This window comes from Mercenaria mercenaria, chromosome 13 (genome assembly GCF_021730395.1).
Source record: "Mercenaria mercenaria strain notata chromosome 13, MADL_Memer_1, whole genome shotgun sequence".
NCBI classification, from domain to species: Eukaryota; Metazoa; Mollusca; class Bivalvia; order Venerida; family Veneridae; genus Mercenaria; species Mercenaria mercenaria.
In genome coordinates, this window is record NC_069373.1 from 35,803,377 (window position 1) to 35,827,847 (window position 24,471).

A 24,471-nucleotide genomic window follows, 5' to 3' on the forward strand; every position below is an offset into this window, starting at 1 on the left:
TATGATAGCATATAGGCGTTGGGCATCCAGGAGTCAGGGCAAACATATTGAGTTACAGCTTTAATTAAGAGGACATAGGCTGAGCATCTATGCGATAGGACCCGTACGTTGTTGTTCAAAGACATCGTCTGACGGGTTTGACCTGATTTCATTAGTTGAAGGTTGATAGTTGAAACAATGAGTGACTTTTGCCTGATCCCTGAAATTATCTAGCTCATAATTGTAATCATCAGAGGAAAATTTTATATATGAGATATATGATCTAACCATCTATACGTTTTAACAAAGGACATTCTACATCGTTTGTCAGCTAGTCTAGGACATAGTCACCTTAGTGATTGAACCCATTTCATGTTTCAAAATACTAAAGGCGTAGGCACTTCTCTGGGTCATATAATTCGTATCCTGACAATTTCTACCGTTGAAAGTGTTAGTGTCTGTCTCTAATATGTGTGCATATACATAAACTGGATGTGATAATTTCTACAGGATGATACACATTTAAATGTTAAATTTACTAACTACCTGAAACATTACGTTATCGAATATTAACAATAATTATACACAGAGCTCCGAATTCGGCTACCCCTATTGAGCCTTTGTCTGTCAATACATGCGATCAGCTGTTTAGACAGAGAAGAAACTCTGAATAGGTTTGACCAAGGCTGTTAAAAGGTGCACGGTCCTGACTTGTTGATATTGGAAAGTCATGTGTGAGTCCAAAGTTACAATATTTCAAAGGGCATTTTAAACTTTGCCATATTATTACTCTAGAGGTAGTGTGCTCGTACTAGCAACCGGTAACTTCAGTATCGTTACGCGTTCTCGTAAAATATTTCGGCATCCTTCCACAACAGCATAAAATCTTATTTCTGTTGCAGAATGCCGGGAATAAGTAATCAATAGTCAATATTGTTTTACTACCTTAAAAGGGACAGAAATGATCAAGTAACAAACTGCCCATGGGCAAAGCCTTAAAGAAATAATATGACATTTATCATAACTTCTGTCGAGAACAGTTGCAGCAGTGATCATGTAAGACTGTTCATGCAGTAAATAAACACACCACAAGCTGCAGATATTATCTTTTTTAAAAAGATAACTCTTGTTTAAAAATGTCTAAATATAGGATTAATAATAAATGCGCAATTTTTTGCATATACAACAGTTAATTGATAGCTTATTGCCACATGAAACATTCTCACGAGTTGCCAATTGCTTAAGATTATTCATACAGCACATGTGCCACCAGAACAACAACAAAATCTCCCCTAATCCTAGGAGGGATTTTCTTAATCAATTTCTCTTGGAAGGAAAAACATGCCCGATTAACTCTCTATCCGTATAGATATATATAAAGCACTGGAATGTAAAACTTAGGGCAAGTCCTCAAAATTCCGAAATGGAAAGACTTTTTCTCCTAAGTGTCTTTCTTGGATATTTGGCGGCCGTATATGGCGTTGACGGTAAATATTGATCTTTTTGATACTTTACGTCTTTATTCATTTTTAGCTGTAATATAAAAATCCATTACAGTGAAAACATTGTAGTATTGTGCAGAGTCACTCATGGGTAAAATTACTAAATATATATGAGCCGTGCCATGGGAAAACCAACATAGTGGGTGTGCGACCAGCATGGATCCAGACCAGCCTGCGCATCCGCGCAGTCTGGTCAGGCTCCATGCTGTTCGCTTTTAAAGCCTATTGGAATTGGAGAAACTGTTAGCGAACAGCATGGATCCTGACCAGACTGCGCGGATGCGCAGGCTGGTCTGGATCCATGCTGGTCGCAAACCCACTATGTTGGTTTTCTCATGGCACGGCTCATATCCTATTATCTATCCTAAAACGTAGTCATCGACTCTGTCACCTATGAGACTCTCGCATGTTATGGGAAATGGGGATCAAGCAGTGGTTACAATATTCAGTCCGAAAATAAAGACATATCGTGTTTTCGCTAGAGTGAAAATATTTTCATTTAGCGCAAAGAAAAAGTACTTTATCTAAATTTATAAAAAATATAATATAGATGTTTTAGCTTTGCAAACGGCATGATAATATTCAATAATTATATTGTCTTTGATTTTTAAAATGAATTTAAGTGAAAATGTCTCTATTCTATACTTAGCGCCCTCCAATTTCAGTTAGACATATAAAAAAAACGGATAATTTGTTGAAATTACTTATATTTGACCAGGAATGAGTAGATTATTCTTTACCCTTATTCTATTTTTTATTTACCCCAAAGAGCATTGCAGACAGCTTTTAAAAAATATTTATTTAGCTATTGTTTCAGAATAGCTTCAGTTTTCTTGTTGAAGAAGAAATGGTCTATCTAAAATCTATTAAGTACTTTTTCGTTATTGGTTAGCCTCGATTATTCTCGTATATTTCAATCAAATCTTACGGAATTTGAGTTCCCTAACGGTAAAGATTGATCACTTTTCGCCCGCTGCAAAACTGTACGGGGTAAGTAATTTGCGGAAGCTCAATTATCTAATTTTATTTATAGTTATAAAAGCAAATTTCAAACAGCTTGGGGGTCGACATTCCAATATTTAAAAAAGCAGAATTTGGCATCGGATTATAACATTTATTTTTGCCCATTTAGAAGATCGAAATTCAAATCTTAAAAACTGACTATTGAATTTCGAGTAAACTTAGAGATAGAAATTCTTATAAAAAGAAATAAAAACACCGATTTGGAGCTGGCATTGATCTTAGAGCTTCAAAATTTGAAATATGAGTTTCGGTGTACTGAAGTTCGGACCTGCTTTAGATTATGACTCAGAGTTCAAAATCTAGCATTGCAAAGCCAGATCTAATATATCAAACTTCAAACTTCCAAGAAGCAATATATATTGCTGCTCTTTGTATGATATAATGGACCTGCTCAGAGATTCAAACTTTCAAGCTTGCATTGAATGTCGAGTTCGCAGACAAAACACAAAAATCATACTACAACATGAAAAAACATTTACTGGTCCATTTTCTTTCACTCGGCCTAAGTCCTTAAGTTTAGTCGTCTTCGGATGCTCTCATATACCGTAGACCATTGGTGCTGCTTCTTGAGACGTTGACATTCATTTCACGGGAACATTGAAACTGACTGAATATAAAATTCACTTTGTCGATTATTTAAACTTCAGTCTTGTCTCCATACTGGATACAAGTAAAAACCATATGAGTCGTGCCATGGGAAAACCAACATAGTGGGTGTGCGACCAGCATGGATCCAGACCAGCCTGCGCATCCGCGCAGTCTGGTCAGGCTCCATGCTGTTCGCTTTTAAAGCCTATTGGAATTGGAGAAACTGTTAGCGAACAGCATGGATCCTGACCAGACTGCGCGGATGCGCAGGCTGGTCTGGATCCATGCTGGTCGCACACCCACTATGTTGGTTTTCCCATGGCACGGCTCATATAATTCTACAGGAGAAGTAAGATCCCTTAAAGCAAACCCTACTTCTTAACGAGCACGGCCACATTTACTTATGAAGCTCGCCTGGTCATATACTATTGTTTAAACCAAAAGGCACACTTTTGGAAACCTTCTTTTGTATGACAGTTTCAAACGAATTGTCCCTGGGGAGGAGTCCCTCATGCGCTATCATGTGTGTTGTTAACGTAAGCTTGCAAAACAAAACGATCTTGCAAATATACTGAACAAATCAGGAAAGCACGATTTGTTTTATTTTGCTAGTACATTATAACATTTCTGAAAGTATTTTTTTATTTAGAATTCGTTCAGAGCAATATGTTGTTGATAACATTTCAACAAAATCAAACGATGCATCTGAATTTACTCATGTTACCATGTTACAACATTATCTATTTTTTTAAAGTAACAAACATACACTAAAATATATACATAGCAAAACTTATTATCTCCCTGACCACCGTTTTGGAGGTCATTTCTGACATAAAGTTATGTACTGATTGGACAGGAATTTCTCAAAATGCTGTAAAATTCTGTTTACTGATAAAGTCTGTTCTTATTATATTTTTCCCCTTCATATGTAATCTTTACATTGGTTAAGAATAATAAACGTGTGCTTATATCTTAAGTTTTTTTCTTTTGCTGATTTTGCACACAATTTCGGTTATATAAATTATTATCTAAAAGTTTGACCCCCACCCCCACAATGCTTGCAAATTTTTTTTCAAGGAAGCTAAATATTGCAGTAATTGGGAACTATCTATAATCTATAAAACAGCTAAAAGCAAAATGATAAGAGAACAAAATAACGTCATTATCGTGTCTTATCGTACATACCATTTCCTAATAAAATTAAAAATATACGCATTCGTATTCATCTGAATGATAACTCGTTGTCATAAACCACAGCTTTCATTTGTATTTGTGTGATTCGGTGTGGTTGTGAATAAAACGAATAAAACTATGTCTTAGCGAAAATTTGATATTTTCAAAATTTTGACTTGTTATCAAGAACAAGTTGATCTTATAATATGCTTACTTTCGGAAAACTACTGGTAGTATTTTTTAAGAAACTGGTAATATAACAAATAGCGGGTTAGCTGTTTTATCCAGTATATTTCATATGTACTTGGTTTTTGTAAAAGTCTTTTCTCTGAAATTTATTAAACCCGAGCCATCGCACGCCTTTAGTAGTCAGTATTGAAAACTAATCAATCAGACGTCGTTACAAAATAACAGAGCCCTACAATGTAATGGAAAAGGTATAGCTGATCCCATACTATAATAATATATGTTCTTGTTCTTATCTTATGTTCGCCTTTTTTGCCATCAACCCTCGTTTTTGGCGCACTACACGACGCGCGACACTATGTCACGACATATTTCATACGGTGCATGCGAATGTGATATGACACGCAACATTAATGGCAATATCGTGTCGTGTTGTCACCAGTAATATCGTCTGTGGAGCGTAGTGTTGTGTGTCGAACGTCCGCTATTTTAGGTTTCGCACGACATGCGATACAACGCACGACAATACTAAACGACGCGCGACACAATGCACAACAATGCAAAATAACGCGACGGGCGACAATACGACACCATGTCGCGCGTCGTGTCGAATTGTTGTGCGTCGTGTCGCATTGCCGTGCGTTGTATCGCGTGTCGTGTCGTATTGTCGCTGGAATACGACGGACGGCACACGATATGAGCTAAACAGGATTCCGTTAAAGACTTATATCGAGCACGAATACTAACACCGTTTTATGTATTTTTGTTTATTTTGTTTTGAACAAAATGCGGCTTCTTAGTGGTCTTTGTGTGAGATGAAAGTCAGAAATAAAATTGACATTTTTCCTGTCCGCCGCATTGGACAGTTTTTCGTTTTTGTTTTTCTGTTCATTAATAATGGCGGTATTCTTCTTACAATTCAAAATGGCGAATTATGATTCTATTAGTCACTTTTCAATAAACCAATCGCCTTTTGTATTTCATTGTCTGTTGCCGCTGGCTTCATGCTTCAAGTTACTATTTGACATTATATGTTGATATAAAGACTGATCGTTGATTCTAGCTTTATATACGACCCGCTAGAGTTAAATCATACGTTTAAAACTTTGTTGATTTTATAGCACAAGTTCACAATATTTTTTACCATTTTTGATACATCGCGATTTTGTGAACATTTATAAGATTTCTCACTTATATGGAAGTATAACACTGTCCCCCATGTAGATTACCAGATGATTGTATTTACTTGATCTTTTTCTGTCATGTTGTTCCTTAGTATATGAGCCTGACAGTAATAAACGTAAATGTTGTTGTTGTTGTTACTTTATATGTTCTTTATTACTTGCAGAGGAAGCAGTTACAAGTAAGTCTTTTATCGTACTTTTCGGTAAACTGCTGTCTCTTTCTGTTTCGACTGTTTGGTGACGGATTAATGACAAATATGGTAAAGGTTGCATAATGTACAAAATGGCGTATATCAAAATGCTTGACAGGGTCTGAAATCTCCAAGGTGATCGTCGTAATATTCCAAATTAAAATTAAAGAAGCTGAGGACATTTATTAAAGCGTTTATGATCCAAAGAAAAACTCATCTGGTTTTCATATTGATACAATACCAAAATTCATATTGGGGCATAATGTTTTGGTGTACGGTACAAATTTTAACTTTCCGTGCTTTTTAATTCAAATTTAAGCAAATTATTTGAGCATTTCGTGTTCGCTGGTACACAAAGAAAATGCAATCGCACATGTTAAATCCTACCCTTATAGGTACACTATACGCAATCTGACTAAAGTACTTGATCTTCTAAACGAAGATCTGAGAACGACCCATTCACATTCGTCTTCTGTATATTTTGGATTTCCATTATTGCTATTTTTATGTTATCCAATCAGGCGACTTGTTCGATTGTCAAAGAGTAAGAAAAATATGCAGTTATTCCAGGACTCGAACCCGGGACCCCTCGCTTACAAAGCAAGTGGCCTACCGACTGAGCTAACCGGCTATCTGATACAATACGACATAAAAATTGTAAATATCAAAAGTCAATGCTAGAGGTAGATTTGCAAGATGTTGTAAGTTAGGCTCTGATTGGCTAGTGAAAGGGCCGTCAGAACGAGGCAATGAATAGGTCGTTTTCAGATCCTATGCGTAGCGTAATAGGAGATGTACTTTAGTCAGATTGCACTATACGAAGCATGGTCATGAACGGGAAAATATACATATCCATTCCGATCGCGCATTTCTCGCCTAAAACGCACAGTTCAGTAAATGGGTACTATGCATTTTGAACAATCTTCCATCGTGCACCAGTCAAATTGCCTTAATATCTCTTATCACAGAACATGCATAGAACCCATTTACCGAACTGCGCGTTTTAGGTGAGAAAAGTGCGGCTGAAATGGGTTAGTATATTTTCCCGTTAACGATTATGGTTCTTACTGTATACCTAGGGGAAAGGTGTAGCATGTACAGTTGTATTTTTCTTCCTGATCTGATCGTATTTTCCTCAAATTCCTCCCCTTTAATTTGATGAAGTATTAAACATTCATTGCTTGTTTTCTCTTATTTTCCCATTTCTTAAAATCATTTTTATATTTCTAGATATTATAATAAAACAACTGTAGGTTTTTACAGACGCAAATTCTAATCCAAATATGGTGTGTATCAGATCATTAAGTTATACTGAAGTTGAGATAAGTATAGTTACCTTCCATTAGGGCACATTTTATTGTTTGGCAATGGCGTGACTTCAGGTACGTATTCATTTCGATTGTTGCAATTTTTCTTTGAATCCCTGGTGTCCTTAAGGTTACTGATACTGTTACATTCTATTTAATTTTGGCATTGGTGTGTACATCCCTTTCACCAATGGCAGAAGAGTATGGACTAGACATATAGGAAAGGTACAAACTGTTATATGACATTAGTACTGTTTATATCGAAAGAACTCGTTGTTATCAAGTGTAGGTCTATCTAAATATTCATAAATGCTATGACATCTGAATTTTTGGATGATTGTTAGTATTTAGCATTAAAGAACAATGCCCTATGTACGATCTACACGTTTCAATCTTCCTAATGGTGTTATACATACAGCTGTCACAATTACTTCAAACATCTAAAAGATCTAGCATAAACTTATGTTTGCAACATATGTTGAGATACATGAATTACCACAAGCTTTTAATGAGATTACTTCAACATTGTTTGGGAATGAATTACGTTACGGGCTTATTATGATAATTTATTACACCGCTTCTGTCTCTCGTGCGCTTAAGCCATGCATTTCTCGTTCGAAGTCTTAAAAGAATTGTTTTGACCCATTCAATACCTATTAAATCAGGTTAACAAAATTTTCACAAATGCACCATTACTTGAGATTGAAACGGTTTCTCTAACTAATAGAGTTTAAAATTGTTGTCTTTGCTTTCAGTTTTACTACATGTCACTATATATCCATTCCACTTTATTCCATTTATCAAAGTAGACCTGCACAGTATAGTTCCAGTCTGTACGCCTGAGTCCTAAGTACCAGAAGTAGGACGTTATACATGGCAATATAAATGTCAGTAAGTGGAAATGTAGTCTAGGATTTGTAAAAGTCCGATGCAGACAGGTCCGTCTGGGTAAGCAAAATTATAGACTCGGTTTGATTGGGTCTGTTCTCGAGAGGTAATGAAATGTGCAACGCCCCTCATTGTAGAGAGCGTGCTTCTGTTACTAAAACTAAATGAACTTTAACAACAACAACTTTAAACAAAGGTTTGCAATAATAACAAGCAATAAAAAAGTCTCAAATTTTATTTTAGTTAGTTGTGGTGACACACAGTACGACCCAGTTAGTCAGTTATGCTGCGAAGATACCATCCAAGAAAAAGAAGGTATAATGACTCGCTGTTGTAACAAACAGAGCTACGATGCTACCCAATTTATGTGTTGCAAGCGCAAAGTCAGTGCTCGAAATGGGACGTTGCCAAAATGTTGCGGTGACATAGGATATGACGCGGCATATTATCTATGCTGCAGAGGCAACGTGATAAAGAAGTCTGGAGAGTTACCTCAATGTTGCGGAAGAGAAGTCATCGACGCGTCGAAACAGATGTGCTGCAAAGGAACAGCCCAAGGAAAGGAAGGTAAACTACCAAGATGCTGCGGTACTGAAGCTTTTGACGCATCAAAACAGCTTTGTTGCGGCGGAAACTTACAAGGTAGAATCAACTCGCACGTGAAGTGTTGCAGAAATGATAGCTATAATCCGTCAAAAGAGGTTTGTTGCAGAGGAGTAGTCAGCAAGAAGAGAGGAGACAAACCAATGTGTTGTGGAGCCGAAGCTTATGACGCAGTAAGACAAATCTGCTGCAAAGGAAACCTTCACCCGAGAAAGGATGGAGATACCAAATGCTGTGGAAATGTTACATACGCGCAATGCAAGTTTATGTGTTGTAAAGGATTGGTGGAAAGGAAGAAAGGATTGATACCAAGATGCTGTGGCCAGAATGCGTATGATGCAGCAACCAAGTTGTGTTGTAAAGGTAATGTTTTTAAAAAGATTGGAACAAAGCCACGATGCTGCAACGATACGATGATAGATGGTACTAAAAAGTTATGCTGCCAGGGAACGGTTAAAACTATGCTAGGGACAAATAGCAAATGCTGCGGCAGTAAAAGGGTTGATTCTTTAACGCAGTTGTGCTGTAATGGGACAGTTAAGAATAAGAAAGGAGAAGCTCCTAAATGCTGTGGTTCTAAAATGTACGATGCAACAACACATACTTGTTGTTCAGGGAAATTATCCAAAGCCAACGGAGCGAAACCAAAATGCTGTGGAACAAAAGCTTATGATAGCGTATATGAATTGTGTTGCGAAGAGAAAGTTAGAAGCAAAAAGGGGGCGTTGTCTAAATGTTGTGGTCGTGATGCATATGATGTGGCTCATTTTCAGTGCTGTGAAGGTCGCGTTGAGAAGAGACAAGGCGCTAAACCAACGTGCTGCGGCAGGACCGCATATGACGAAGCACACTTCATGTGCTGTAACAACAGACTAAGGAGCATAAAAAAGTCGATTGTCCCGATGTGCTGTGATAAAGTGCTTATTGACCTGACGGAGTCTTTGTGCTGTGAAAACATTACAGTTTCAAGAAAAACCAATACGTCTGCTTGTTGCGGAGCTGAACAATATGATACAATCACTCAGATATGTTGTAACGGAATAGTTAATAATCAGATTGGTTCCAAACCACAGTGCTGTGGATCAAAGTCCTACGACGCAGCTGCAGAGATGTGTTGTTTGGGTCAAGTACAAATGAGATATGGTAAAAGTCCTGAGTGTTGTGGAACTATTTCGTATGACGCAGTCAACTCCATGTGTTGTGATGGAACAGTTCAACCACGATTCGGACTAGAACCCATGTGCTGTGAGTTTAAAAGCTTCGACGCCGCAACTCATATGTGTTGTGTAGATACCATTCTTGCAAAGGACAGCCTAGTTAGTCCATCTTGTTGTAGAAGGGAAATTTATGATGCTGTATCCTCAATTTGCTGCCGAGGAGATTTGTTCCCACGACGCGGGCTAGAACCGAAATGTTGCGCGGACACTTCCTACGACAATGCGTACTCTATCTGTTGTTCAGGCTTCCTGTATAACAGAACGGGCTTGGATTCAGCGTGTTGTGATGGAGAATACTATGATAAATCTACCCATGTCTGCTGTAATGGAATGGTTAAGGAAAATGTTGGCATAAATACAAAATGTTGTGGACCGTATCCTTATAATAACGATATGGAGCTGTGTTGCGATGGTCGAGTACAACCTTTCGTGGGCTCGAACACAGGTTGTTGCGGATGCAAGTCCTATGATGCGAATAAGTTTATGTGTTGCAGCGGTGTAGTCAAGGCTAAGGTGGGCGAAATCCCAGAATGTTGTGGAACACGAGCATTTGATGCAAAATTGTTCGAGTGCTGTAACGGGATACTGAAGAAAAGACCAGCATAAAACAAATTTTAACTATTGTAAAGAAATAAATAACTCAAATAAGTTGTAACTATTTTATTGCAAATACAGGTAACATTTCTAGAAGGTCGTTGCATGATATAATGTACATGTGTATTTACTGACAAGTACACATATTCTCATTTAAACAGTAGAAAACTAAAGCAGTATTTGAAAGACTTATTTCAAAAAACAGTAAGATTTGATATACTTATAACATCAAATAACAATTTAATCGTTCCGTATGTCTATACAATAAACGAAATAAAATGATTTAAAAACTTCAGTACTGAAACTGACCTTACGTCTATATTCAATGACTATAAAAACTCGTCATCTATTCGTTTGGAAAATTTGATCAAAGAAGATTTTTGTAATGTATATGTTTGTGAAATACGCATTATAGATACGGTTACTAATGTGGTTATTTTCTGTGTTAAACGACCTGCGCTCATAAAGATCATATTCGGACTGGTTTTTATTCAGCTATATATATCATATATGTATGGAGTGGTTGTCGTCGTCGGAAAAATAATAGCAAATATCTGTTTAATTCGTTACACTGTCATATGATAGATAAATTGACTAGTTTCTTTCAACTAATAAGATGTTCAGTTGAGTTTTTCTTTGCAAGAAGCCCAAGTAGGTGACGTTGACGTACTTCAGGTGGTAGTGTCACACGTTTTACCAGAGAGCCGTAACCTATCCGGTATAATTTCGGTGACTCTTCCATAGCAAATAACTGAGTTGCTGTTTGATGTTGTCGTTGACTCAACCATAACGAAACGGTGCGCCTCGCTCGCCATCATCACAATGGAGCTTCAGCGCGTTCGAACGTTGACATCATGTAGCAAAGACATTATGGCGAGTGAAAGGGTAGTGAATCATTTTAGATCGATTTTCAAGTTATGATGACATTGTTGATAAAAAGAAAGCAATATAAATAATGCTTATAAGTTTGTGGAAAATATGTAAAATGAAAAAAAGCATAATGGCATACCTAGTGCCATAATTGTCATTATATGAAACTTTTATGTGTCATTATGGTTAGAAGGCAAAACCAGCTGTTTACTGACATTTTATTATATACATTCACTTCATATTTTATCTTGATATTTTCATTTTACATTCAGCACCCTTTCAGCCGCCATAATGATGTTGCTACATGACATCGACGTCAGAACGCGCTTACATTCCGGTTACCCGGAGCCATTATGATTACGGCGTGCGAGGCACACTGCACCATAATTGATCTATTAATCGCGACCGCGATGACCATTTAAACGACTTTTTTTTTGTTACCATTTAAAGTAAGGTATATAATGATGAAAATTAATGAATAGACCTTTACTTTTAATGAAATTTGATAAATTTTGGGGGGAAAAAAACAAATCGTTCTTGAATTTGTTATCGATTCCAGCGTGTAAAAACATTTAATTCTGCAAATGCGCACGGTGAGTTTTGTATGACGTGAATTATGCCGACAGCACGAAATACATACGCACAGGTGACAACGATCACGTTTCAAGTATATTGAAATAAAAACAGCACGATAATGAATCAGTTGTGAATATCAAAATTTTTTGGCTTAATGCACGATTTTATGACCTCGTATGACCTTATGCCGCCTGAATAATGTACCAATCGGATAGCTTGGTAAGGTATTCTCGGTATTTTCAGCCATAATGAGAGATTTTGTAAGAGTGGCGCTGATTGGAGGAAAGGCTGAAAATGCTTTACTCTGAGTCATGTGTGACACTGAGTGAAATGACAACGCGTTCGTCATCTATAACCTCTGTAAATACAGTACCATCGGGTTGTCTGCGTACCACTTGAACAGGTGTGCGTAACCAAATATTTATCCGCTCATCCGGGGAATCATACCACCATGGTGTGTTGGATTTGGGTAGAGTCTTGCGGATTTTTTACACTAGCGCCAATTGAACGTGGGAAGAGCAACGCTAGTGTCGAGAGACCCCTTCCAACATTGCCAAAAGATTTAAAATACAGGTTTCTGCACATATATAACTTGTGCTTCAGTTACATCACGCCGACCATCTTTTTTAAAGATATTTCTTGTTGAATACACGTCACAAGGACGAAATCTTTGCCAAGTATGTTTTGGGCATTTTGAAAGTCCCTTTGGTGTAATTTGTTTCAAGCAAAAATAAACGACAAAGAAAAGAGAACGTTTAAATCTATCCAGTATAATAACTTGACAGTGGAAGTTGAAACAACTGTGCTTCAAATTGTTATAAATTTGCTGTTGTTCTAATCTTTTCATAGAGTCCTTAGCAAACATGAAAAGTACCGCGGCATTCTTCGATTGTTCAACCGTCAGGACGTTGCTGTTGAGGATACAGCGATCCTCCCGCTATATGCAACACATCAGCCAATGTAATTCATCGAAACTAACCAAAATACAGGTCCAACTGTTGTTTGTTTTTGCATATCAACAGACCGACAACAATCAAATATTTGTCGTATCGTACATATGGGCAGTGTCGAATTTCTGTAGTTACAACTGCCAACTAGCTTAACAACGAATGCATAAACGCGCTTTGTTTCTTAGCAAATAAAACATCATGTTAAATTTGCAGGTAATACAACTCAAAATGGAGCTAATTTTAGATCATTTGCAATGCAATTCCGCGAAATTTATTTGAGCCGCGCCATGAGAAAACCAACATAGTGCGTTTGCGACCAGCATGGATCCAAACAAGTTCAGGATCCATGCTGTTCGCTAACAGTTACTCTAATTGCAATAGTGTTTGACAGCAAACAGCATGGATCTGACCAGACTGCGTAGATGCGCAGTCTGGTCTGGATCCATGCTGGTCGCAAACGCACTATGTTTGTTTACACATGGCGCGGCTCATTTGATATTCTCAACTGTTGAGCGTCAATACCTGAGCAATAGATACATAATAGTACAAACGTGAAAGAATCATCTTAACAAGTACATAATGAAGCATTCTAAATTTAAATGTTTTATCTCGTTTTCAAGTTTCAATCATTTCTACTGATAAAGAATTTGATGTAGGCTGATATATAGATTTATACGAGGGTTGATCCAAAAGTAGTTCGTCTAGGGAAAAGAAAATCGGTACCCAATCTAGTTGAGATATTTTTTTTTTGAAAATATCAATACTTATTGAGATAACGACATGCACAGAAAGTATTGTAACGGTGATCATCACACGTCACCGACGTTACTGACGTTACCCTAGGAATTTATATTTACCCGTATAACTATAATTGAGTTAGCTTACATCTTGATATAATTTCTATAATTATATAACGATAAATGGGCGTAATGACATTTTTTTCTAGATCAACCCTCGTACTTTTTGTATAATCAGCATATACTAAGGTACAGTGTAGTCGGCAAGATAAAATCGCCTGATACGGACTTCCTTTCAAACAATCATTGATCCTCATAATATATTCCATTCTTCATGTAAAATGTAAAACCATGACCTGCTATGCTATAATGGAGTAATGTTCAAAGGAATATTGATTGAAAATAGTGAAGTTACATAATAGTTTAAAATATTTTCCTCACGCATTGAAAATATCAATATTCGTTTCAAAAATACATTTTGTTTTTCAAAAATCATTCACTCGAAGTATTTCTTGGAAAATCTGATATTTTCAACTGTCAACATAAATCTACGGTACGGTACTAACAGTTACAGTACAGATAAACTCGTTGGATAGTTATTTGTCCTGCAAAAATCCATACAGCTCCATTACAACATATAAACTTTGGTTTGAACAAATATTTGACTTAGGTGATACAGTTTAAATCAATAATGAAACAATAATGAAATTTAGGACAGTTTAGAAAAATAAAATCGCATGAGAGTTAGCCATAGCTAGCTTTGTGTTTTTACTTATCTGAAAGCTTTGATAATCCATGCCCGGCACATGTGCGTAAACTTAGCCAGAGCAGACAGAGTAGCCAGAGTTCAGCCAGAGGAGCCAGAGTATCCAGAGCTCAGCCAGAGTAGTCAGAGTTGCTAGGATTTTAACATGTTACTCTGGCTACTTTGGCTGACCAGAGTAGCCAGAGTAACCAGGATTTCATTTGCTCTGGTTACTCTGGTTGGTCAGAGTAATCAGAGTTTCTAGGATATTAACATGTTCTGGCTACTCTGGCTGATCTCTGGCTACTCTGGCTGAACTCTGGCTACTATGGCCAGCCAGAGTAACCAGAGTTTGGCTACTCTGGCTAAACTCTGGCTAGAATAACCAGAGCAAATGAAATCCTGGCCCCGTGTTCACAAAACATTTTTCAATCTCAGCTGAGTTTGAGTTTGAAATTTTAATACCAATTTTACGAACTCTTCAAGGTTAAATTCCAACTGAAACTGACCATAAATACTGAATAGCCACTTGAAAATATATATTAACTTGAAATTCAGTTTTAAACATGCTATTTAGACAGAAATGACATATTAAGTTTCATAATCAAACTCAGCTAAGACTGAAAATGTTTTGTGAACACGGGGCCTGGTTACTCTGGCTACTCTGGCTACTCTTGCTGACCAGAGTAGCCAGAACATGTTACTATCCTAGAAACTCTGGCTACTCTTGCCAGCCAGAGTAACCACAGCAAATGAAATCCTGGTTACTCTGGCTACTCTGGCTGACCAGAGTAGGCAGAACATGTTAAAATCCTAGAAACTCTGGCTACTCTGGCTGAACTCTGGCTACTCTGGCTGAATTCTGGCTGCTCTGGCTAAGTTCACGCACATGCCTGCACTATTTGCAATTTCGAAAAGTACCAGTACAACTTAGGTCAGAAGACTGAATGAAAGTCCCTCTCCTGGGATAACAATGCTGAAAACAGCTGGTTTAAAATGCTATAATGACAATTATTACACAATAAAGGAATACTAAAAAGGCGATTTTTTTTAGTTAGACTTTGTAACAATGAGCAAAATGTTCCAGTTTGACTTTGTAACAATGACTAATATTGATATTTAAGAAATCTCTGACAACTTCTCACACATGCATTATCAGACTTTCATGTAGCATATTTTATATCAGTTTTATATGTTGATATCAATCTTGAATTTAAATGAAAGGAACAAGTATAATCAAATAACATGAAATATACGAGGGCTGTTCAAAAATAACGAAGCGTCTACATACATCATACGTCATGACTTCGGTAGCATACTACCACTCGTTTTGCATTAATTTGTTGTCTTTTATTAGTAACATCAACGTCATAACCAGTTGTACGGTTAGAAAACTGTAAACAGTATCAACCATTATTTCCTACACTCAGACAGTCCTTACACTGTAAGAAGTCAATCTTTATCCAAGGTATAACGCACTTTTTCGTGTTATAACACCTGCGGAATCCCGATGTATTCTAAAGATGCTATACCACGAAATGAACATGCGCTAATGCTATCCTAGAATATACATGTAAAACTGACAAAATGAGTATATTGTCTTTCAAAGTCATTAAATTTCAATGAAGTGCGTGGTGTGGTAATGCCAGCTTCGTTTTATCACGTTGACGTTATTTGTTATTTCCTTTTGAATGATCCTTTACGAATCACTCTTTGCTACAGAACGCACATATATAAATCGACGTTTTAACAGAAAGTGAGCGCCAGAATCTTCCTCTTCACACACGTTTACTCTCCTTAAAATTTAAAACACCCCTGAAAGGTGAAAGACCTTCAGTTTTGTTGTTCACGTCGATTCGCTTTTTCTTGGCCATTTATACATAATTTGTACCACTTTAGGCTGATATACGAATAGCCGAACACTGCTGTAGCGTCTATTTTATTAATTTACATTTTTAATTTGGTATTTGACAAAATCTCCATTCAACTAAATAGCTGTTCGAATTCCGATGCGACCCAATGACTGCATTATGTGCGTTACAAGCTGCAGCACTAACACTAGTAAAACCTTGTTTACTTCCGCATCATTCGTCCGAATAGTAAATTTACTTCATTTTTGAACAGCTCTCGTATCAAAAAATGGCAATTTATGCGAATTAAACGCAGGCAAAGAATTGAATTTCTAGCAAACATAATATTCTTTCTTAAAAGATTACGAAATATTAACAAATTGATGGTTCCTTTTATAACATCTCGACTCTACCAAGATGGTATTCAGTCAGCAGGACTTGGCATAGTATCAGTGTATTCTCCAGGTTTATGACCAGGTGTTGCCATATGGCTCACAACTGAACTGTACTCCGGCGGAGGCGGAACGCTTTTACTTACAGTATAAGGAGGCGGGGCAACTGTCATTTCATATGGCGGTGGCATTGGAGCTGTTGGGGCCAATGGTATAGTATTTACATTGTTGGTATATGTCGGAGGATAATAACCTGGTGGCTGCATCTGCACGGAACTTACATAAGCAGGATTGTAGTTTGTGATATGTTGTGAGGGACGAATTACTGGTATGCGCGGTGGGCGGCGATTTGTTGGTCGAGCTGGAAATAAATTAAAATTGTTATACAAACGTTGTTTTGGTAAATGATATAGTGGACGCGACTTGACCCCGATGGTTGACCTTTGCATTATAATACATAATGAGGCACAACCTATTATTGAAAAGGAGTGTACGTAAAACACGAGCTGCACGAAAAGAAGGAAATATAAATTTATGTAAATATAAATTAGTGTATTTGAAAGTTTCAACTGATCAAATGTAAGTATATATACTTTGATACTGCAATGTATACACACTTATTCAATATAAATATACATGGCTACCCTAAGCACCCTTGATTACGCACCCTTGCGCACCCTTGATTACTATAATGAAATAATCGATATGAATAATCAGCCTAAGGTCAACCATCGCGGTCAAGTTGCGTCTACTATAGGGTATTTGAGCGTTTTAACTGTTAGTATTTATAGTTAATATGCACCCTTTTAATGCAAGGAGCATTTTGAACAGCAGAGTCCTGATACACAAATGTCTGTATATTTTGCAGTAAGTTCTCTCGTGAATATGAATAAAACATTTTTGTCATCAATTTAAAAAGTTTTCTTTCCCAAACATAGGCCTCATTTCAACTTCTGGACTGAACTGTTATCTTTTTCTGTACATGACATTGATAGTCGCACCAATTCAATCAATTCTACATATAATGATTTTCCTTTAAACATCTTACCAAGTTCCAGCAAAGTGACAAGTACGCTTCATAAAAGCGTCACTAATAAAAGAAATAAGGATAATTTATTTCCTATGTTATTCAACAGAAATATTAAAATAAGTTGTTTTGATATCGTTTAAAGCTGTACCATGTATATACTCACCTTGTGAAGGATTTGTATTATGTGTTCTCATTCCTAATCTCCCTAGAGCAGACGGTGCGTGAACGAGTTGTCGCTTTGACTTGTTCCGGTAACAAAAATAACCTACTCCAATAACAGCTCCAATTACAAGACAACCGCCTATTAAAAGAAACAAGTTATATTGAGCAAATGCATAAAACTAAAATTCAATCAAATTTATCAGTCAGTACTAGAGATTACTTTCGAGTCCCCATACCGGTTTATTTTAATTGCAGCTTATGAAAGGATATGCAATATCATAGCATATAACACAAAGATACATTTTGGAAAGATAGACGAAACATATATGTTCAGCATTACAATATTTATGATACAAGTAAATTCATGGGGGGAAATAGACAAAGTGTTGTTTAAAGTAAACAGGATATTGCATGCCACCATAAATACTCAACAAAAGCAAAATAAGGAGGGTCGTGGTGACCATTTATCGCTCACATGAATAAAATTACTTTAAACTCAAAGCCAAGTTCACAAAGATTAAATGCTACTTGAGACATATTCGTTCATGAATTCACATCTGTATGTGTAGTAATACAAACGTTACGCTGCATATGAATGTAACCTGGAAATTATCCCTAAATCAAGAGAACATAATTCATCTATTAACAGCCTGATCACACAATGGCTCTGACATGACGTTTACTTTATAAGTGTAAATATGACACGATTCAATGAGAACTGAAGGTACCAGCGACTGTACATAGTAAAATATAGCATTTTTGATAATTCAAGGGCAGATAAATCTCATCCTACTAATCTGATCTGACACATATTCGAATTTGAAAGAAATCCCATTGATATACAAATTCTACGTAAATATGGTAAGGTTAAGTTACAACTTTCAGATGAAGGTGCTCAATCATAAACATTGGGAACTATAGCATGTTTTTTTTTATTTTCCTACCTATCTAGCCTATTATAAAACGTAATAAACAAGGTTTCGTAGATATGCATATGCTGTGTAAACATGTAAAAACCCAGTAAAGAAGTGATGCTATTAGAGTGTAAACATATTGAAATATAGCTTTTTCTGCAAAGGCACACAACTCCACCAAATAAATCAACCACAAGGAAAACTTTAAGTATAAGATTCAAGGGTTCGTACTAATTATTTCTATAAAGTTCATTCAAACCCAAACAGTAGTAATACTGTAGAGTGGTCTAACAAACTGTATAAAAAGTGACTTTTAAGAGGCAATGACTCCACCAATCATCAAACAACCAAAAATGCAAATGATATGCAAAACAAGTTTTCTACACAGTTTGGTTGAAATCCCAACAGTAGTTCCAACGATTTATTTTATTTTAGCTCTTTGAATAATCTGAACAGTTCTGGTAGAGGTCGCACAAGAAACATTTGTGTGAAGTTTCGACACTGTGTCTGAAGTCATTCAACCGTCACATCTGATTTATATGAAGAAGTTGGCAGTTACTTGCCGAGAACAGATTACCTCTGATAATTTCTAAACCGGAAAGACAATTTCTAACAAGACCTTTTTTATGTTTCCATTGTTTACATATAGGAAAACGTGCTGACACCTCACTACCTTATGTTTTGACAAATCTGATTAATGTGAGGGTCACCTAAAGAACATTTGTGTGAAATCCAAGATGTTCGTATTATATACATATAGCAAAGCCACCATGATCTGATTTTTGGCGGATAAGAATACATGTAGTTTGAACGGCTTTTGTAACGGGTCACTAAGGGAACATTTCTATGAAACTGTTTCCAAAATGGGACAACGGTTAATGTTAGAAGACTGTTTAACCCTTTATAGATGTTGCCGAATATTACCAGCCATGTGTTTTGACAAATGAGAATAATTTCAACACACCTAGGTGCTCTAGTGAGCTTGCATTTATTGCTCTTTCCTGTACAGTAGTTTCTGTAGAAATGTTTATGTGATCTTTTATGCCACCAACAAGGATCAAAAGATAATTTGCGAACAGCTTATGGTTTGAATCCCACTTGCGCTATACAAAGACGCTATTAGTTTAGCCAAATCTAAAACGGAACATGACACGTGTACCCATCCCAATAGCCTTTAAAAGTCTTTACATGTCATTTAAAATATGATAACAAAAATTGATTTACCAATGACAGAGCCAATAATCTGAAAAGTGGTATTGCAGCAGTATTGCTCGTAATCGTCACCACAACAGCTGTCACATGACCGGGTATGGGGTTCATCTTTATAGTTGTAACAATCCTTTCCGTAAACACGTGTCGCTGAAAGTATCGTAGCAGGTCATAGGTAACTGTGCCATTATTACAAGTGAATGTGACATAAGTATCGGTTACATTGACGCGAGACTTTATTTGATGTAAGTATCGGTTTCTGTGACAAAAGTATCAGATTATGTGACCTCATAAGGCTCATTTTCGGTAATTGTGACACAAATCTCAGATTATACAATTTAGATATCAGGTACGGTACTGTAACATAAGTATCGGTTACAAAGACAAAAGTCCCTACATATGATATATAAGTAGCGGTTATCGTAAAACAAATTGTAATGGCTAATCTGACACAAGTCGCATAGTATGCAATATAGATATCAGTTACTGTTATATTGTTATCGGTTTCTTAGACACAACTGTCAGATTATGCGATAAAACTATCGATTATTGTGATACAAGTCTCAAAGCATGCGATATTTGTATCGCCTACTGTGACACAAGTCTCAGAATATGTGATAACAATTACAAACGTCGTTTACAGAAGTTAAAACAAAAGAACATGGTGACTACGACGAAAAAAAGTAAATATTGAAGAAGTAATGGTTTAGTTACAAAATGTTAAGTGAATGTAGCAAAAGAACTGGCGATTAGGACAAAACTTTTAAATATAGCATAAGTAAACTTCAGTAAATATGTCGTAAGGAATGGTGATTGTGACAAATATAAAGTTAATGTGGCAATAATGGTGAACGGGACAAAAACTTTCATAAATGTGACTGAAGTCATGTTTGTTTTGACACACTTTAAATAAATGCGGCGCAAGTAATGGTGACTGTGGCAAATATTTTAGGAAATGTGTCAAAAGTCATGTTGTGTTACAAGACATCAATTAATTTTGCATAAGTAATGGTGATTTTCACCAAAGAGTTGGTAAGTGTGACACAAGTAATGATGATTGTCAAAAATATTTTAGTAAAGGTGATGCAAGAAATAATGTGTTTGACAATAACTTTACTAATTGTGGCGCAATTAATTATTGTGATTTTGACACAGGTTTATACAGAAAAGTGTTGCTTAACAAAAACCTTAATCATAACATAAAAAAGTGATTAAAGTCCGTCAATATATAAATCTAAAATGAGTTTGAGAAACAGTTTAAATTTACATTTAACATTTCAATAAACTGGTCCCAAGTTGCAAGAACGTTATTTGTAGAAAAACAAAAGAAAACAAACGTTCACACTATTCTAAGTATATAAACACATAAGCACTTTCGGTGGGCTTTATTTTCCAATGTCGTTGTAAACGTCTATTTCTCATCTTCTAGAAAGTCTACTTTGTATTCATTGTGTATTTCTTTATTGTATCCATTAATTAATTGTATATTCCAATGGTAATTCTTAACAATTGGTAAGAAATGAATTCACATTATCTTCGAAAGTAAACCATTTTCTGTTTCAGGACGGATTTCTAAGGAGATAAACAACCATTCAAATGTTTACAATAATTAGAAAATAAAAAGAATTAACCTACCCTGTAGGATGATAACCGCCAAAAAACTTTGTAACATCGACAGTCTCGTAAAGACAGACATATTATCCTGTCCTATGGTCATCATAATAATAATATATCAAAACGTTTTATAGTCATCCATTTTAATTGTAATTTTCTTATGATCGTTACAATAGCTCATGACGACAAGGCATCGATTTGCTTTCATAAATAACATAATCAATAATTTACCCGTTTATCCTGGCATTATATTTCTGTAAAGATCAAATATTCCGATATAGGCTTCAACATTTATGACAACTTGGCCAGATGCCAAATGTTCAGACGGTGTAACAATTTCCAGCGTGGTTTTAATGACTTTCCGGTTCTGTAATGGTAGCTGTGACAATCATAGAAATATCATGCGGCGTTAGAAATGCATTAAGCGTATAGAATATTAAATATCAAAGCCTTTACCATTCTATTGAAAGTCAGTCCCACTGTTGAAACTCACATCTATAGGACTTTGTATACACATTTATATAGGGGCCTACTTATACAGCTGTTAAATTCCTATTTAACCCCGAAGACTACTGTTAGATCCCCTTAATCTATTTTTGTCGTTTTTTATCGCGAATACGTAACAATCAAATGCAAATTATACTAAGGGCGCTAGTAAAATCAAGGATACTTTTGATTTTTGAAGCGTTTTGGAATTGTTACTTTTACGGTCAAAAATTTTATATAAAATATTAGTTTGATGCTAATTAAGTTGTCCTGAAAATTTTATAACATGATTCTAGGGATGCATCGGCGCTGGATGTTACGACCCCCGGTCGGCCGTTACAGGCTCTCGGCATCATGCTGGTCATCTGGACTCCTTATAGTAATTACTGCTCCTTAATGGCAGGATAGAACTTGCATTTTCTACTTGAGAGGTTAAATTAACCTAAATCCTAGTTAATATTTATTGAAAGTATTATTATAGCCTATTTACGTTAGTTATGTTTAATTTACGTAATATGGAATACCATACACTTACGAGTATTTATGACTCGCCGGTTAATGGTAAAAACTATCAGTATTGCCCAAGGTCAGAGAGGACCGATGGTCAAAAGTCTTTACTATTGACTGCAAGCCATTCAGTAAGTTTTCAGTGTTGTTATATTTTCTGGTCCTTTGGGATCATGGAGTCCATTCAACATATGTGTAATAGAGGTCCGCTTAAGCCGGTGCTATGGGGCGTGAGAGGTGTTGCACATTTTCATTACCTCTCATGAACAGACTCAATCAAACCGAGTCTGCTATTATTCTTTTTGTTTTCATAAGATCTTTTTACAGATTTTATTATTTATTACCTGATATCAGAAATAGATTCCAGTTAGTTACTTTTCAAGTTGCGACTTTAGCCCAACAAAAATGGTGTTGAACTTTATTCGAGCCATAGTACACACACTTCGGACTAGCGATTTATAGATGGAGCCATGTAATAAATACTGCAAGTGAATACTATATAGGGCGAGAGCTTCTTATTAGTATATGCATTTATTTTCTAAGTTATCCCATCCCATGATTTCGTTTTGCGGATGTTTACTTGAACAGTAACAAGGGGAGTGACTTATACAAAAACGTAAAGTCTGATAGCAATGCATTATTGTGTAGGAAAATATACAGTCTTCTGGTAATAACTAAGGGGAGATAAGAGAAATGGCGATATAGATATATAGGGAAGTACAAGCATTTGCTTTTCATGAAAAGCTGAGATTCTGATTACAAATAACTGCTATTGAAAAGTCATGTACTTCCATATTGTTTACATGATAACTAAACTCCTCTCTAATGAGATCGTACTGACGCATGAGCGCAGCCATGTGGCTTGAAAAAAGATAAGCACTGCGAAGGGGGTAAAGTGTGTGGCAGGGGTTACGCTGGACCACTTATGGTAAATTTTGGAATATAACATAAAACAAACGGTGCATTTTGGCGCATATTTTGGATATATTGGTCTAGTATTTCGAAGAAGTCTATACAAGTATTGGTTTTGAGTAAGATTATGACCGTTAATTATTTTGATAAGTAACACTCTCTGTGACAACTTTTCTCCTTTGCTTCTTTTCTTTTCATCTTTTAATTTTGTAATATTTTTTTCTGTTTTGATATTTTTTCTAATAATCGTACGAAAATACAATGCTAAGGCATGTTTTCAAAGAAATGAATTAGTATATTATGTTTTCAATGGAAACTTGCTTTCAAGTCCTTTCTTTGGTTGTACTTGTGATTTATGTATTTGATATAACAATAAATACTGTCTAAACGAAAACTATGATTTAGGATGAACCCTTACTCGTGCAATGACCTTATTCACAGTCCGAAGTACCATGCTCTTCCCTTTCACGGTCAAACATACTTGCGATTCTTCTTTGATCTGTGGCGTCAAAGTGTGTCTTTTATAACTTGGTCAACACTAACCACTTGGTCGCGGTGTATATGGAGCAGCCGATGCTCAGTCATTGTACTGCAGAGGAAGGTTTGCAGCCGCTAGACTGCTGAATGATAATTCAGCGGAGGGTGTTGATATCAACTTTTAGTGCTGCATAGATTCCTGCGTACCGCTGGCAGCTTACATCGATAGCTTTTATAAGCTTTGCAAAGACAGCTCTAATTGCCATTTTATACTTCGCATATATTACCCATTGATGAAATTATCTCTTCTCAAATTGCTGATATGAGCTGTTCAATGTCATAGAAGAAAAAATGTAGAGCTTTCAGGCTGAGAGAACATTTCACAAATAGTCTTCTAGCCGGGAGAGTAGATGTTCCCTAAAGGAATTGTGTAAGTTTAGCCTCCAGAACCATGAGCACTCCGTAAATGTATCGGCAGCTATGTTATTCCTTTGAGTTTGTCTAGCATCCACTCTCGGACGGGAAACTGGTACGTTCTGTTCATCTGTTAGACCTACTGCTTTCTGCCACATTTCATCAATTTGAAAGTTCTCATTTCTACTTCA

The 24,471-nt window shown here is 36.3% G+C and overlaps 2 protein-coding genes across 2 annotated transcripts; one reads left to right on the plus strand and one right to left on the minus strand.

Annotated features, from left to right (window-relative positions):
• Positions 1–1,296: 1,296 nt before the first annotated feature.
• LOC123529429 (uncharacterized) lies at positions 1,297–10,730 on the plus strand. Its single transcript, XM_045309755.2, has 3 exons — positions 1,297–1,466; positions 5,800–5,814; positions 8,265–10,730. Exons 1-3 carry the CDS (start codon positions 1,403–1,405, stop codon positions 10,445–10,447), a joined length of 2,262 nt encoding a protein of 753 aa, XP_045165690.2. The 5' UTR covers positions 1,297–1,402; the 3' UTR covers positions 10,448–10,730.
• On the minus strand, positions 10,487–21,740 carry LOC123529043 (uncharacterized). Its single transcript, XM_045309228.2, has 4 exons — positions 21,506–21,740; positions 19,886–20,020; positions 17,749–17,886; positions 10,487–16,916 (listed from the first exon to the last, which is right to left on the minus strand). The coding sequence occupies exons 1-4, from the start codon at positions 21,588–21,590 to the stop codon at positions 16,588–16,590; spliced, it is 687 nt and encodes a 228-aa protein (XP_045165163.2). The 5' UTR covers positions 21,591–21,740; the 3' UTR covers positions 10,487–16,587.
• Positions 21,741–24,471: the final 2,731 nt, after the last annotated feature.